This window comes from Martes martes (genome assembly GCF_963455335.1).
Source record: "Martes martes genome assembly, chromosome: 13".
Classification (NCBI taxonomy): Eukaryota; Metazoa; Chordata; class Mammalia; order Carnivora; family Mustelidae; genus Martes; species Martes martes.
Genome location: NC_137901.1, coordinates 35,840,993 through 35,858,495, shown reverse-complemented (window position 1 = coordinate 35,858,495; position 17,503 = coordinate 35,840,993). Strand labels below are relative to the sequence as shown.

The 17,503-nt window shown below is 49.7% G+C and overlaps 1 protein-coding gene across 6 annotated transcripts in view; it reads left to right on the top strand.

The window, feature by feature from the left end:
* Positions 1-17,503, top strand: part of FHOD3 (formin homology 2 domain containing 3) — a 460,829-nt gene that overhangs the window by 399,109 nt on the left and 44,217 nt on the right. For all 6 annotated transcript variants that reach the window (XM_080821452.1, XM_080821455.1, XM_080821454.1 and 3 more), the window contains 2 exons: positions 2,500-3,386; positions 13,451-13,609. In XM_080821452.1, coding sequence (XP_080677578.1) covers positions 2,500-3,386; positions 13,451-13,609 — 1,046 coding nt within the window. The remainder of the gene's footprint in view (positions 1-2,499; positions 3,387-13,450; positions 13,610-17,503) is intronic.

Sequence of the window (17,503 nt, the reverse complement as noted above, 5' to 3'; positions counted from 1 at the left end):
CACCAGGGGACCTTTGTGCCTCACCAGTAATGCCTCCTGTAAGATCAAGCAGGGCCCTGTGGGAGAGAACTGTGTCCCTCCCAGCATGTTTGATTGGGCCATTCTCCTTCGGTGGAACAAAAGCTCCTGATGCGCACGTGGGTGGCCTAGGCCCCTGCCATCCCCCAACACAAATAAAGGCCCTGGGTATACGATGGAACTCACATCCCAAATGCCCGCCAGACAGCCCTGCTGGCCCTTAGGAAGCAAACTCAGAGAAGTAACTTTCCTGACCATTCATTGATTCATCCTAGAGGCTGGGAGTATGACAGTGAACAACAGCAACCACAAAACCCAATCCCCACTCCTGTAGAGTTTACATTCCAATGAAGAGGACAGTTTAACAAGTACTTATAATCATTCCAGTGGTAGGACAAAGGCAGCAATAAAATAAATAACGAAAATGTGTGGAAGATGAGGCAGTAGTAAGTGCTCTTGTGACCAATGCTGGAAAGGGTGAAAAATGGCATTGGGGAGAGGGAGGGAGTGTTGCACAATTTTAAATAAGGTGGTTGGGGAAGACTTCATTGAGAAAGTGCTATTTGAGCAAAGACCTAAAAGGAGGTTGAGAAACAAATTGTATGGTTACATGGATGCAGTTCATCCTAGGATGGGCAAAGGCCCTGAGGCCAGATCATGCCCAGTGAGGTCTAAGAATGTCAAGCAGCTACTATAGCTAAAGAGGTCGGGGTATGTTTGTCAAGAAAATTAAGGTGGGTTCACACAGGGTTTGGGAACATTGAAAGGTCACTGGCTTTTTTCTTGGCGGAATGTGGCAGCTTTAGAAGTCTTTGAATCTGATCGGACATTTTAACACATGACATTGCTGTCAAGAACTGACTCTAGAGGGACATGTGTGGAAGCTGGGACCAGTGAGGGGACACCCCTGCAGTGTTGTAGGCAAGAAACCATGCTGACTCAGACTAGGGCCATGGCAGGGCGTGTGATGAAAGTGGGCAGATTCTGGATAAGGCATGAAGATTTAACTAACAGGACACCCTGCTGTGTTAGATGGTGTGCATAAAAGAACAGGAGGAGTATAAGGACTGAGATTTTTGGAATCAGTCTCAAGATGGATGATGAAAGTTGCCATGTCTGAAACAGGAAAGGACTGCAGGAGAAGCAGGTTAAGAGGTGGGGGTGTGGATGAGGGCAAACATGGCACTTAAAGCCCGAAGACTGGATGAGATGGGAACTAAGTGTATCAGGATATAAGAGGCCCAAGGACACTTAAAGGGTAAAGATAAGGAGGAACTGGCATAGGAGACGGAGAAAGAGCAGCCAGAGGAAAGTCAGTAGACCAGGTGAGTACAATGTTCTAGAAGCCAAGTGAAGGCATAAGGAGGGAGTGAGCTGCTGGGTCTAGTGCAGCACCAAAGTCTTCAACCACCTGGGAAGGAGCAGCTTTGACAGGTGCTGAGAGCAAAAACTTCATCAGACAGGGTTCAAGAGAGAGAATAAGGAGAAAAATTGGAGCAGTGAGTGAAACAACCCTGATAAGCTGCTTTACTTGAAAGGAGAAAAGTTGGATTATAGCCGGAGGGCTAAGTGGAGTTGAGTTTTGTTTGTTTTAAGATGGGTGAAATTATACCATGTTAACAGGCCAGCGGGAAGGTCTGGTGGGTGGAGCTTGGGAAATGCAGGACAGAGAACTGCGGGAACGGCTTCCAGAGGCGCACGTGGAGTGGTTGCCCCTGCTAAGGGGGGTGGTTTATCGGTAGTCACAGGAGGGAGGCTGTGGTTGGGGTTCAGGTGCAGGAGCAGGAGAGGCGGGATGAGACCCTACAAGATCTCCGCTGACTTCTTCTGTTAAGCTTCTGAACTAGAAGCAAGGCTATGCTGGTGTGCAGATGAGATGGTGGGGAGGCTAGAGGAGAGAGGGGAGGTGGGGAGAGTCCCCCAGAAGACGTCGTGGATGAGGCTGCCAGGCAGGCTTAAGGGTTTCCTGAACACTGGTGACCACAGACTTAAGGTCCAACTGGTGACATGGTTGGTGCGCTTCCCCGGGCACGTGAGCTGTACTGATACAGATCTGGAAACAGACCTCACTCTCCAGCCTTCCCAACACCTGTCATATGGTGGGAGAGGGAGCATCTTCCTTGCCTCCCTGCATCTAGTTAGGAAAGAAGCCCCCTAGTTACTGGTGGCAGGGTGGGTCCGGACCCACTGTCCTGGGTGGGCAGGAAAATACTCCCCTGAGCCACGGTGGGAGCTGAGAGCAGTGTCCTGCCTACAAGGGTCTTGGGTCCTGGGGCAGGTCATTGAGACTCTGATGCAGCCTCTCTTCCTGGTCAGGAGCATTCTGTGAGCTGGACCACCTTCCCCTTCATTTGCTTTATTTCAGTGTCTTATCTGAAGTCACTCTGTGTGTAAGGCCTCCCTGTTCCCTAACTGGTTTCTCATGAGAGTGAGACACCTGCCACTTGCTCACTTTCTCTCCCCCCTCCTGTATGCTTTCAGGTTTGTGGTCCGCGGGTGTTCAGGATGCCGGTGTAAATGAACAGTGTGGCGACATCCTCACCAACAAACGCTTCATGCTGGACATGCTGTATGCCCATAACAGAAAGCCCACTGATGACGAGGAGAAGCGGGAGGGCGAGAGCGGGAGGACTGAGCCGGGCGCCGAGGCGGTGGCCAGCCTGGCCAGCAGGATATCCACCCTGCAGGCCAACTCTCTGGCCCCGGATGACAGCGTCAGGAGGGTAGACGTTGGCTGTCTGGACAATCGGGGCAGCGTGAAAGCCTTCGCTGAGAAGTTCAATAGCGGGGACCTAGGGAAAGGCTCCGTCTCCCCTGACGCCGATCCTAATGACAAGGAGAAAGTCCCCGAGAAAGCCTCCGCGCAGCCGAAGACGGAATCTGACTACATCTGGGACCAGCTCATGGCCAACCCGAGGGAGCTCCGAATCCAAGACATGGATTTCACCGACCTGGGGGAGGAGGACGACGTGGACGTCCTGGACGTGGACCTGGGTCCCAGGGAGGCCCCGGGGCCGCCGCCCCCGCCCCCGCCCACCTTTCTGGGTTTGCCGCCCCCGCCCCCACCGCCCCTGCTGGACAGCGTGCCTCCCCCTCCAGTCCCCGGTAATTTATTGGCTCCTCCTCCAGTATTCAACGCTCCTCAGGGCTTAGGGTGGCCCCAGGTCCCCCGGGGTCAGCCGGCATTTACCAAGAAAAAGAAGACCATCCGTCTCTTCTGGAATGAAGTGCGGCCGTTCGAGTGGCCGTGTAAGAACAACCGACGTTGCCGAGAATTCCTGTGGTCGAAACTGGAACCCATCAAGGTGGACACGTCCAGGCTGGAGCACCTGTTTGAGTCTAAGTCGAAGGAACTGGCCGTCTCCAAGGTACCGCCGGCATCCCAAATGCTTCTTGATTTGCAGAGTTCCGCTGTTGGGTAGGAGTGAGAGGTCTGTGGTGTGTAAAAATCACTTCGCGCTGCTTTGGCTCCGTGGTAAGAGGCGGTTGGTGTAATAGTCTGACCTTTCAGAGACTAGTCTGTGCTCTGTGCTAGACACAAGTTAGGGCATGCAGGACCTTAACTGACTAAGGCGGAGGGCAACCTCCTAACACCCTTAGGCAAAGTAGCTTTCAAAGAACCAAATCACCCAGAGGAAAAGGCAGAAAGAGTCGCCAGGGAGTATTGGCAGAGCCCAACCAGAGACGCTGATGTCAACCAGGGGAAAGCAGTCTTGCACATTTATCAAACACGGGGACTTCATCCGTGGGTCTGCTTACTCTTCCTTTGATTGTAGTGGGTGCTGGTGGTGGTTGGAACCTCAGCTCAAACCACACAATAATTTAGAGTCTGCAGATTTACCTGCGAGAATTTACCTCGAGTTAGTTTCAGCTGTGTGTGTTGTTGCATTTATCAGCGTTTGGGGTGAGTATAAATCTACCTGAGTTGGGCTCCCCCCTTTGCCAGTCGAGTACCAATTCTGAATCAAAAAGTATGTGCAGCAACTTCATGATAGGAGTGCCCTTTAGACAGGGAGCCAGGGGCAGGGTCAGTGCGTGGGGCGGCAGGGGCGGTGCGGGGGACGGTGGAGGGGAGCGAGTAGGGCTGCTTTTCCTGAGTTGGCCTTTACCCTGGTGTTGATTTCTGCCCAGTCTCAGCAAGGATGTGAATCTAAACTATTCCAGACTCAGGAATCTCCACCCCCCCCCCCCCGCCCCAATCCCCGACCTCCGGCCCCGCGTCAGAATGAAAGCTTCCTCCTGCTTATAAAGCCAAACAGCTAGGATCCAGCACAGCGAAGCTTGTCCTGTCAGTGCTCTCCTTCAGCCGAAAGTAGACCCCCTTTGGTCCTCTCTCGGAAATGACATGGAGGAAAGTGAGGTTGGGCACCCGCTCTGTGTGTCTGTGTCCTGACTTTGCCAGGACTGGGGACATGTGGTGCTGAGCCTCCCACACGCCCCCTTGAGTTCTTCCAGTGCAGTCCGGCATTTGGGACAAGACAGGCCTGGCTGGTTCCAACAGCAGTCTCTGGTGGCCCACAGTTCCCCAGGGCCTGTTCTCACCACCCTCCAACCTACTGATCTAGTTGGCTGGTCTCCCTCGGCCGCCACCTCCCACATGGGCTCTTCTGGCTGGTGCGCCCTCTGGGCTTGCCTTGGATGCTCAGCCCCCGTAGGTGGCTGGCCCTTGACTCGGGTGGGAGGAAGACAAGGGAGTAACAGTTTGGCAGTGAAGTTGCTTCTGACTTCATTTTTACAAAGGAAACAGCAAGATTAAAAGCTTCACTGAGAAAACCCCAAATGGGCGGTCCACTTGCCTTCTCTTGGCCTTACTCTGGTTGGTGACAAGAGTCTGGTCAGTGCCCGCTCAGTAGCCCAAAGTTCCATTCTGGCTTGAAGAAGGTGGTGACCTCATAAAATACTTTATTGCCTGGCTGAAGGACAAGTGTTTGCCTAGTTCTTATAAGGTGAGAGCATAAGAGAAATGTAATAGTATACTGAAAAATTTACCAAATGGATCCAAGTATATGCTTCCATGGGACCCAGAAAACCATAGCTTTGCTCTTTGGGCTGGGTGGGGTGGGGGCGCAGATAAGAAATGTGAGCAGGAACTAATTCACAAATGTTACAGAAGGTGAAAATGCACATTAGGAATAAGATACACCACACTGGAGAGTTGAATCCCTTAAGTGTAGGTTAGCAAAGCAGATATAACCAATTTTATTTCTGTTTCTAATTCTCGACTGTGATTTTCCTAAAACACAGCTGTAAACAGCCACTTCCGAATTCTGGCTCATGAGAAATTCTTCATTAAAACATAATAGTGAGCAACACAAATAAAATGGAATAGACTTCGCAAGCCAGCACAGAGCAAAGGAAATCGGTTTTGGGTTTTGTCAGAAAACTTACACCAGACCAGAGTTCTGGAACATGCTCGTGACCATCCGGGTCACCCCCAAAATAAAGACTCCTGTTCCAGATCCAAGGCTGGGTGACCACTTAGTGGAAATAAGAACAGAAAACTATGCTTTTGTGTTTCCTTTCCAAATAGTTTTTGGAACTGGAGCCATTTTTCTCTCTCAGCAGGAAATATATATAGCTTTTTAGTAAGATGACTTTAATTATTTTCTGTGGAGAAAGGCAGAAATCTTGTGCTACATTTCATCATGTTGTGCTTCTATTGCTGGGCTAAGGTGTGGCAAATCACAGAGGAGATCATAGGAGTGACCCCAGAGAAAGATGTCAGGGCAGAAAGCCCTGGAGGTAAGGGGAAATACCCTTGTGGACCTGCTGTCATCCTGAGAAAGCCCCGGGAAGTGGCCTTCAACCTGTGTGCCCAATCAAGAGTAGCAAAGCCCTTCCTGTTCCCAAAAGGCAGTTTTTAGATCCTAAGTTACAGACAGATCCAGACACGTGTGGAGGGGAAGAGGAAACAGAAGGAAGGAAGAGACTTGGTCTCCCCTTCTGGGGATTCCACCCTGTCTTACTCCCTTGGGCTCATTAGGTTGATCATGGGGAGGGAGCTCCAAAATGGGTTTGAAGAAATTTTTTCAACTTTATTTACCCTGGCATTTAAAAGTAGATCAGAAACAATTAGCAGGGACTTGTTAAGAATATTCAGAGAATGATGGTTTATTTGGTCTGGGGTGAGCCCCAGCCTGGGTTATTTTTAAAAGCTCCCCAGGGACTCAACCAAAGTTGCACCCCTCTGATTTAAAGCGAAAAAGCAGACACCAATGAGGAGGGCATTGATTCCACCCCCCCCCCACACACACACATACATACCACCATTATCCATGTTGACTCCCCCACCCACTACCCCACTCAGTTTTGTTCTCCTGGGAAGAGAGTCAAGTTTTCCTGCCCGTATGTCCTAGTTCAGGACATACGGAAAAGCTATTTTATTTAACGTCATGCTCAGAGAAAACCTGGCATTGGGACTTCAGTGGGCTGACCATACATCCGTGTGTCCAGGTTGGCCCAGGTGTGTCCCTGTTGTCCTGACGTGATTATTAAGAGCTCTTCCTTGTTCTCCAGGGGTGTCCTGGTTTGGGTAACACACATACTCCATTCCCATGGGAAATGCAGCTGTTTTGCAGCTGGTTTCAGCTTCAGATGACTGCTGCAGAAGAACTGGGAAACTAATACTTTTTTTTCCAAAACCTCATGATAAGGCAAGCCTATTCTGGCAAGTTCCTCAGAAACTCCATTCCTAACTATGGGATTTTCAGCCTTTATTTAGACATAGTCGGGTGATGTTGTTGCCGTAATGCTCGCCCATGTGTATCGGTTTCCCTTGTTACAGGACTTAGGAAAATTCCACAGTTGTCCCATCTTTATGACATCTGTATTGTGGCCTCATTGTCATTGTCACTTTCTCAACAGACAGTTTTGAAAATATTCTCTGGCGTCACTCTTTTGGCAGTTAGTGGGGAGTGAGGAGGAATGATTTATCATCGTGGAGCCCCTGCTTTGCTGAGCCAGACCAGGGTTTGTGACAGCGAAGCCGAGAAGCTTTTTGAGAGGTTGTGCATTTCATGGGAGTGTTCTCCAACTTAGGGCTATTCATCTAATAAATCACATCCTGAGCGCAGTTCCTATGTTCGGTCACAGCACCATGGGGTGACAGGTTCTGTACACCGAAGATCCACTCTTTAAAGGTTGCATCCTTTATTTCTAGTGAAATCAGTCTTTAAAAACTCAAAGGAGTGACTCTTCATGGTAGCATCAGGCAACTGGAAACCACGCTGTTTACCTGTCCAGATTGCATGCCTTCACACCTGTCCCCTCTCCCCCCATGCTTTTCATTTCATATTCACCCCTCATGATGAATTTTCTGCCTTCACTGGAACCCTACTCTGGACCTTGGTCCTCCTTATCATGGTATGCCACAGGCAGAAGCCCCAGGACTGTGTGGAGAGGAGGAACCAGATTGTCTGTTTTATTTCCAAGAGCCTCACCCATGATGTAGTTGCGTGATGTTAGCTGTGGCAGAATGTGTGGCCCTGTCTTCAGGGGTCAGCTGCACCCAACCCCAGAGCCTCCCATGCTGCCTTACCCATGAGTGTGGAAAGACTGTTTTTTCTCTATAGCTGTCCGCTTAGCTCCCTGTCCTGGGATGTGAACTCGGCATTTGTTGGGTATGTCAGTCTCACTGTAATGTTGATAAAAACTTCCTGCATTGTCTGTAGCTGTCAGGACTTTATCCTGCATCATTCATAAAAATGACAGGACCATTCCTTGTTACATTTTAGAATGGACAGGAGGACCCTGTTACTATTGTTCTATTTTAAGAAATGTCCTCTTATCTCTTGCCTTTTGGTTCCTATTTTTAAATTGCATTCCTCTTGAAAGAATACCTTTCTACTCAACATTGCTGTCTCAAAAGTCGAAATCAATGACTCTGGATTGCATGAGAGATCATTTAACGTCTATGACCCGTTATGCCCTGCTCCAGACCAAGAAGATCAGACTCTCAGAGGATAGAACCCAGGCATCACTGATGTTTAGAAGCACCACTGAAGATTCTTTGTATACCCACAGTTGGTAAAGTGTTGGTCTAAAAAAACTACATTTTATGGTTTTCCTTCAGAAAGTGTCAGTAGATCTATCAAGCCTGTTTCCTCCTCAGATACATGATGTCATATTTCTCCCAGCTAGTGAAAGTGACTAAATGTTTACCCATTCTGCCATCAGTCATGGAGGCAGCCGTGTCTTCTGGAAAAGGAGACTCTCCTGTACTTCCTCAGGAACATCCCTTTGTGTTAGTCCTGGAGACTAGTCTGTTAGCTTCAGAAGGGAATTCGGCATGTGGAAATCACCATGATATTCTTTGTTAAAAACAGAATCCCTGATGTTCTCTACATTCTTTTTTGCAAAATCTTAAGTACCCCTGAAGGTACACTCATTTTCTGGGATTCAATGTGCCTGGAGGTCTGCACAAATTCTGATAAACACCAATGAGCTATTTTCACTCATTCACAAAGCCCCATGCAAGTTAATCATGTCCCCAGCAAGCAGCTCCATGGGCTACATTGAGTATGGAGTCTCTACACTTTCCCCTGGAACTGTCACTCTTCAGAGTGGGGACACTGATCTGATCTGACAGTCCTATTTATGTAGGTGCCTTTGATCAATAAATGTGGTAGATGCATTAAGCATGAAAAATATACATTGGTAGACCACATGTTTTTAAGATGTCAATAGAGTAAAAACAATAAAAAAGAACCACTGTTGGTGAAATAGATAAGAGATCATTTTAAAAAGCACTATGTTCTGGGATGCCTGGGTGGCTCAGCCAGTTAAGCATCTGCCTTTGGCTGGGGTCATGATCCCAGGGTCCTGAGATCAAGTCCCAAGTCAGGCTCCTAGCTCAGTGGGGAGCCTGTTTCTCCCTCTGCCCACTGCTTCCTCTGCTTGTGCTTTCTCTCTCTCTCTCTCTCACAAAGAAATAAGCAAAACCTTAAAAAAAAAAAAAAAGGAAGCACTGTGTTCCAGGCATTGTCATAAGGACTTTATATGTATCAATACCAGTAATACTACTCTGATAGTTCTTGCAAATACTTCTGTAGTGCCAGGCATTATTCTTGCCGCTCTACATCTTTTGTCTAATTTATTCTTTTTTTTTTTTTTTAAAGATTTTATTTATTTATTTGACAGAGAGAGATCAGAGTAGATAGAGAGGCAGGCAGAGAGAAAGGGAGAGAGGGAAGCAGGCTCCCTGCTGAGCAGAGAGCCCGATGTGGGACTCGATCCCAGGACCCTGAGATCATGACGTGAGCCGAAGGCAGCGGCTTAACCCACTGAGCCACCCAGGCGCCCCTGTCTAATTTATTCTTACAGCAAACCTTGTGAGATATGTGCCAGAGAGGAAACTGAAGGTCAGAGAAGTCCAGTGACTTGCCAAAGTCACACAGTCACGAGTGGTCAGATCCCAGATGAAGCTACTTTTAGGGCTCCCAAGTCTGTCCTTGTGATGTTTGGATTCCATTTTATTTCTACTATTTCTTTTTTTTTTTTTTTAAAGATTCTATTTATTTACTTGACAGGTAAAGATCACAAGCAGGCAGAGAGGCAGGCAGAGAGAGAGGAGAAAGCAGGCTCCCTGCTGAGCAGAGAGCCCGATGCGGGGCTTGATCCCAGGACCCTGGGATCATGACCTGAGCCGAAGACAGAGGCTTTAACCCACTGAGCCACCCAGGCGCCCCTCTACTATTTCTTGATAAAAGGTCATCAGCTTAGGAGAGTTCTGTCCTCCACCTCACAAATCTCAAGAACTCTCAGGGAGGAAAGGATTGCTGGAAGGAGGCTCCTGGGGGTCTAGGCTCTGGGGACAGTGTGCTAGACAGTGGCAGGAAGTGAAAACAGGAACAGCAGACTCTGGGGTGAGTGGTAGCGAGGCAGGGTGGGGAAACCACTGTGGAGCTGTCTCCAAACGTGCCACTTCTCCAAATATGTCCTGAAGGGTTCAGGGGAAAATAGGAACTTCTTTAAGGGGTATGGAGTACCCCAGGAAGAAGCCAGGCTCTGCTTTGCTTCCAGAAAGCCTGGTTTACCTGAACTCTTGAGCAGAACCGGGCAGCAGTGCTTAGCATCTAGGAGAGCACCACCTTTGGAATCCTCTAGCATGCCAACGGTTGCCTTTCCAGAAATACTGTCTCTGGGGAAATGCTTCAGCTTTGGATGCCATGTAGGGCTTGTGTTTGTTTTTGTTACTGCTTCAGCCAAGAAGATTGCGGGGGCGGGTGGAAACTGGTAAGAGAAGAGGTTACTCTCCATGAAAAGAGATGCTGTCAAGGCAAAGAGAGACCTTTTGGAAGGGGTAGGAAGGAGATCCCTAAAGCAGTTCAACTCCCTTCTTCTAAGCTGGGCAAGATGACTGAAGTTCCGGCTTCCAGGAAGGCAGAAGTGAGCCCTTCCAGGAAAAGGTTTCATATGGGCAGCCCCCAAGGCCACAAGGGTTTCTGAGAAGCATAGAGGAGGTCATCAATTTAAGTGATTGTTGCTAGCAGCTAAGGCATGGGGGAGGGCTCTGACCATTCCCGGCAGTCCCCGATTCACCTAGTTGTCAGCTTTCTGGGTTGGGGTCTGCTCTCTGGAACCAATCTGCTCTAAGATGCAGAGTCCTACAAACAGGTACTCTGTCACATGACCATGTGAAGGACATCATGAAGGTCACTCTTGCTGTTCTGGGGCTTTGACCACAGAAAGACAATTGAGATGGCTCAGACTCAATGACTACTGATCCTGAGACACGGACATGTGCTCCCGGGCACAGAGAACTTTGGCTCGCCCTTGAAGGTGCTGCTCTAGGTTATTGTGGGAGGGAAGGAGAGAGTCGGAGGTCCCCATATGACCCCTCCTTTGTCTTGGGCAGAGCAGACCCCGGGGCTCTTGCATGCTCAGCAGCGCCCAGTGAAGTCTGTTTTAATTTTGAAGAAGAGCATTTAAAACACCTCTTGAATAAAAATCAGAGATTGAAAAATTCAGTTTCAGATATTACTTTAATTCTTATTCTTTCCTTCACCAAGTGGGTCGAAGGGCTCTGAAAACACGTGGAGTCATCTTTGGGGCCAGCTCTCCCTGTCATTTCAGGATGCTCGGCGGCTCTGCTGCTTCCTGACTCATAGGGGAGTGTGTGGGCGTGTCCACTGGTGTAAACTGAGCTCTGTTAGGAATGGGGACCAGCACGTGTCTGGCTCAGAACCATCCCATAGGTGTCTATAGGCGGTTTGCCATATGTGAATGCCGACTGAGGGGGAGAGACTGAAATCTGAGTAGTGCTTCTCTCTCAAGTTGTTTGCCATGGGGCTATGTCTCCTCTGAGGGGGCATCTTTTTCTCATTTGCACAAAGGCTGGGTTGGGCTGAGTCTGCTCATGCATCTTTCCAGGCTCTTGGAGTGAGGGGGCTATATAGATGAGGGGCTAAGGGCTAATGATTCCCAGGGAATCCTTGCCTTCCAGGAATGCCTCCTGTCCTGGAGCCTGGCAGTAGGTACTTGTTTCTCCTGCCGTGCCTGCTGCCCTCCCCATGGGGCACCATTCATCCTGCTCACGGGGTGTCTACCATGGGTCTCCAGGCCTCTTGTCCTGGCATCCCTCTTTGTTGCCTCTACCCAGCATTTTGCCAAACCTTTTCTCATAACTTCTTCGCTTTCTACACACAAAATAATATCTTAAATTTGAAACTGAATTTCAGGGGCTCCTGATAAGCTTCCTTGATTAAATACATAGAAGATCAGTTTGCCCTGCGGAGTGGGGATGCTTCTGCACCACATGTCCCTGGGCCTTCAAAACTGATCACACCCACAAGAATTGTTCCTCCTGGCCACCAGGCCCCAGAACAGCTGGGATGCTTTCAGTTCTTTTCTTCATGAGGAAATTTTAATTTATCCCCAAATGCATATTTAGGGATTTAAAATAGAATTTTAGCAATTGAGTTGGGAAGGGCTCAGGAGGACATAAGGAACCACAGCCCATTTCTCCTTGCCAGGTTCCAGCCTCCAGTGTTAGAGCAAGCCAGCTTCTCCAGAGAGCTCAGCCGCTCGCAGGCCGGGCCAGTCGGAAGGGCCTCAGCACAGCCGACCGACCGTCAGCAGCGTCAGCCATGCCTCTGGGGCCCTCGTGCCGCAGACTGGAGCAGCTGGCTCCTGCGGTCCCCAGCCTGTGGCCCTCGAGCCTCCAGCTTCATCCCAGGAGGTTCCCAGAAAGCTAAACAAAGCCTCTTCTTCACTCCTTATCTCCACTCCCCGGTTCCAGGCTCCTAGACATTGTTTAGGGCCCAGCTCAAGTGTTAGCCCCTCCAGACCCTGACCCCCTGCTCCCCCAGGTGAGGTAGTTACCCCGCTGCTGAGCGCTTTCCCACGGGGGGCACACCGGCCATCGTGCTGAACAGGTCTTTGCCTTCAGGAGATGCACTGTGCCTTATTCATCATTGTCATCCTGGGCATGTGACATACATGAGAACAGGCTCCTCCCAGCCCTGTTTTGTCTCAAGGGAAATCTGAGCATGAACAACGTGCTTGCTGAGTCGGATCCCCTTCCCTTGCCCCCATTGCCACCCACCCCTGATTCTGGAGAGCTAAGGGAGAGAGTGTGGAGGGCCTAGTCATCTCCGCCCCGGCCCTTGTTGCTTTACCACCTTACAGACTTGCTTGGTTCTGGTCATGTGCTAGCCCAGGGCCTATGGCCCCCCTTCACCCTAGGGAGCACCCAGGTCAGCAGGGGAGCCATACACATGAGGGCTCTGTGAGGACACCTGTCCCCTCTTTGGCCTCTGTGCCCGTTCATCCCTCATTCTTCTTGAGCAGGTTCCCTTTGGTTTCCCTTCCTTCCAAGGCCCTTCTTCACCTACCCAGTGGGCAGCCACCCAGTGTCTAAGTTCGTCAGGTGCTCTGTAGGTGGGGGCACAGGAGGTTGAAATGGTGGGAGGACCCTTGAGATGAGGCATCTGGGGATGCAGAGGGGCTGACTGGCCAACGACGCTGGATTCTCCTCATCACTCTTGTCTTCTCCGCATGTATACTGATGGTCTCCACCTCTGGGCTCATACCATGTGCGCTAGGGCCAACCAAGGCACATTCTGACACCTTGCAGCCTGCAGGAAGGGAGCGCTGAGAGGTTTTAGTTTTGTTTCCACTGTTTCTGTGGAAAAAAACAGGTTTTTTTTTCCCTTGCCAAATATCACATTTTTCCCAATTGAAGGAAAATCAATTTTATTTTGTAATGTGTCTGACTCGAGAAGTTCCATTGCTGACCCATGCTTGGCGGCTTCTCAGAACTAATCCTTGATCTCTTTCTTCTGTGCTGAGCAGTAGCCAGTCCTTTCCTGAGCTGAATCGGGGCCATTTGTTTTCATCTCTAAATAAGTAGTGAGTTTGCTTTTAATAATGAAACACAGAAAAGACTGAAGATGACGCATTAATCTTGGATTCTCCTTATTTTATCACTAAGAAAACTGCTGCAGATGGAAAAAGGCAGGAGGTCATCGTCTTGGACCCCAAGAGGAGCAATGCCATTAATATTGGTCTGACAGTGCTGCCCCCTCCGAGAACGATTAAGATAGCCATTTTGAATTTTGATGAATATGCCTTAAACAAAGAAGGAATTGAGGTAAGAGAAGTTCTCTCAAGCATTATTCGTGTTCTGTTAACGTGTCCCATATGTAAAGCATTACTGCGTCCAATATGACTTTCTCCACAGGGTGGCTTGCCATTTTTCTGTTTCAGCCAGACTCTGAATAATGTTAAAAAGTCTCACATTTTATTTTGTTTTTTAAGGTTCTGGGTCGTGGGGGGAAGCCCCACTTGGCCTGTGAAGTTCAGTGAGCCTCACTCTCTGGTTCGTTTACTGCCTGCCTTCTGACCACGCTTCCACCTCAGCGTGGAAGAAGAGAGGACAACTTTCTGTGGGGGCTGGTGGGGACTTCTTTCACGTCATTTCTGACAGAATGTGCTGAACAAACAGTTTCACGAGTAGGGCTTTCGACGTGTGCTCACATCCTGGTGAATGACTTTGCTTCTCTCTTGGTGCTCATTGGAATATGTAGAGCTAGTTTGTGGGTTGATAAGTTGGAGAAGCCATGCCACCTGTGCCATTAGCTGTTGCTGGAGAGAGAGGGATCACTGGCTGGGACCACATGGCCTGCCAGGCTCGGTGCTCTTCTGCCACGCCCCATTCTGTGTCCACCGTGGGCTGTGTGTGGCAAGTTAAATCTCCTCTTCTAATAACGAAGTGTGAGTAGGGCAAGCAGCCCATCACATAGGCTCCTCCGGATGGGCAGTATAGCCTGGGGCTCACTGGGTTGTCATGGAGATATGAGGACACTGCTTTGTGGTGTTGGGTGACACCCACTCCATCCTTCCTGTTGGCAAGGAGGCTGGGATCCCTTTAAAGCCTTCCCATAGTTGGGGTTCGTTCATGTGCAGGGTTCTCTGAGGGACTGGAGAATGGGCAGGACCAGTGAAGACGCTGTAGAAGGAGAGCAAGCCCCTCAGAGAGGAAGGGCCCAGGACCATGGCGCAAGGCTCGTCCATGGCCCCAAGTGTGGGAAGGAGCAGTGGGGCCCATGGGACCAAATGGGTCTGAACCCAGCAGGTCAGGCGTGCCTCTGGACTTTGGAAAGAAGAATCCCCCTCAAGAAAAACTATGCTCCTAGAGGCTTATCCCAGGTTAGTAGTGTCCCTTCAAAATCCATGTCCTCCCACAAGCTCAGAATGTGACCTTATTTGGATATAGGGTCTTGGCAGAGGCAATCAAGATAATGTCATATTCAATTAGGGTTGGCCCAACTGCAGGGACTAATGTCCATATAAGAAGAGGGAAGTTTGGGCAGAGAAACAGAGAGGGGAATGCCATCCTGTGAAGACCAGAACACAGGGACACACACAGAACAGACTGCCATGCGATGACTGAGGTAGAGATGGGAGTTGATGTGTTTAGAAGCCAAGGGACACCAAGGATCGCCTGCAACTCCAGAAGCTAGGAAGAGGTGAGGGGAGCCTTCGGAGAGAACACCACCCTGCGGACACCCTGATGTCGGACTTGTAGTCTCTCAAACCAAGAGGATTCTGTTGTTTTAACCACCCGGCTTTGTAGTCCTCTGGCAAAACTAGAAAACCACACTGAGGCCTAAACTGCTCAACTCTGAGAAACACACACACACACACACACACCCTGTTCCAGGAGCAGGCACAAGGAGGAGCATGCATCTGCTTTCTGCTCGGAGAGGAGATTGAGCCCCGAGCCCTGGAGTTCAGCCAGGCAGCCGAGCAGGGGAATCTGCCTAGGTGGGCAGCCGAGGAGTGCGAGCACGTGGCCGACTGAGGCAGGAGAGAGCCGGTGACAGCAGGCAGGTACAGAGAGGAACACTGAGGCAGCTGCTGGACAGTGAGAAGGCGGCAGGCCAGGCCTCAGTGCAAGGCAGTCCCTCTCTGGGGCCCCCACAGAAGCGAGGAAAGAGAAGAGCATTGGCTGGCCCCTAGGCAGGTGGGAGCCGCCAGCCTGGAAGAACCCAGCGCAACGTGTCTTTCATCAGGGCCTAGCACACGTGCCAGCCATCCTGTTGACTTAGCAGTATCCTTTGGAGGCTGCAAAAGCTTCAGATTCATCCAAAGAGAGGCTTCAAATGCAGCCAGAGCCAGCCTGATGGAAGGGAAAAATGACCTCTTCCCCTGTTAAAAATATTTCCCCTTCTTGTCATGAGAACTTGAAAGTCTGTCAGGAAAGACTGATTCCTTTGGGTTTTGCCTTTGTTCTTTCCTGAAATGTAGCTCTGTGGGTAGGGAAAGTTTCAGATACAATAAGTTACTTCGATTTTAGAAGAACGCAAATTACTTTTTTTTCCTGACTGGTTTCCAGTGAGGACCTTTTCGATCCAGGAAGGAGCAATGATAACAACAGTAGTGCTGCTGAGGGCTACGGGAACAACAACGCTGTGCTAAACGTGACTTCCGCGGCTTTCTTCCTGTGGGCCAGGCGCAGGCCAGGTGCTCTACACAGATGCTCATGAGGTACAACTATTAGGTTCCCCATCTTGAAGATAAGGAGAGAGAGTCCCAGTTTCAGTCAGGGCCCAGGCTCATGTGACAAAAAGAATAAGAGGGAATCTGAAAGGTTAGGGAGAAGACTCCCGAGGCCAGCCGTCGGCCTCACAGCGCCACCTACAGGGCGCCCCCGGAGGTAGCCGATGTGCGTAATGGTTACAGCGGGAGGACGCAGCCACGGAACCACTGCTGAACCCTTCCTTCCTGGGCATTCGTTGTGTCCTGAGTGCTCAGTCAGTGCACCCCACGCACAACACCAGAGGGGGGCGGCACATTTTTTTTTTATCACACTGTTTATCTAAACAGGGTTTCTCAACTGTGTTACTACTGACATTCTGGATTAGATGGTTGTTGTCCCCTATATCGTAGGATGGTTAGCAGCGTCCCTGGCCTCCACCCAAAGAGGCCCATGGTACCTCCCCAGTGGTGACAACCAAATATGTTTCCAGCTTTTTCAGAAGTGCCCTGGGGACAAAAATCCCTGTGAGAATACCCGATCTGAAGGCTGCCCATGTGAATCCAGGGACCGTGTCTATTTTTCTTTCTTTCTTTCTTTCTTTCTTTCTTTTTTTAAGATGTTATGTATTTATTTGAAAGAGAGAGAGAACACAGCAGGGAGGAGGGGAAGGGGTAGAGGGAGAAGCAGACTCCCTGCTGAGGAGGGAGTCTGGCCAATCAGGGCTCAATCCTAGGACCCTGAGACCATGACCTGAGCTAAAGGCAGTTGCTTAACCGACTGAGCCCCCAGGCGCCCCCAGGGACCATGTATATTTTTCAGTTCTGGTCTGTCATGCTGAAGAGTCCAGTGGAAACTGGACACACTCATCAGTCACCTGCCGCCTCTGGCCATTGAGCTCCCAGACCTGAGGGGGCATAACTGGTCTAGATCCATGCCCTGAGCCACTACCCAGAACTTAATCTCTAGGCTTGTTGTTCAAGAGCTAAGTCAGGACTGAGAAGAGATGGAAGTCGTGTACTTACAGATCTTTGCTAATAAGATTTCCAGCTAATGCCTGAAGGGCCTTTTGCCAAACAAGCTGTCTGCTTCTTGGACGCAGGCACTGTAGCATGGTACCATGGCTTAATGGGGCCATTTGAAACCTCTGTGTACCAAATGTGATTACGATGGATTAAATTACATCCTGTGGCTTTGCTTAGCAACCCAGTGATATGTATCTGGCTTTGTCACAAAAACCTGAGAGAGTGCTTAACTAACTTCATTAAGGAAGTAATCTTTCGTAAGAGCATTAAACTTTAGAGCACACTTTGGGTCCATCTCTAAGTAGTATTCACGGTATTTTTCCAAATAAAGCATGCCATCAGCTTATCATAAATGAAGTATGAAGGGTTTTCTTCTTTTTCTCTTGCTTTTCTAACTTCTGTCATAGGTATCTACAGAGGGTAGTACAATTGGTTGGCCCCAAATGACACTCACCTCGACTCACTTTGGTTGCCAGGGCTG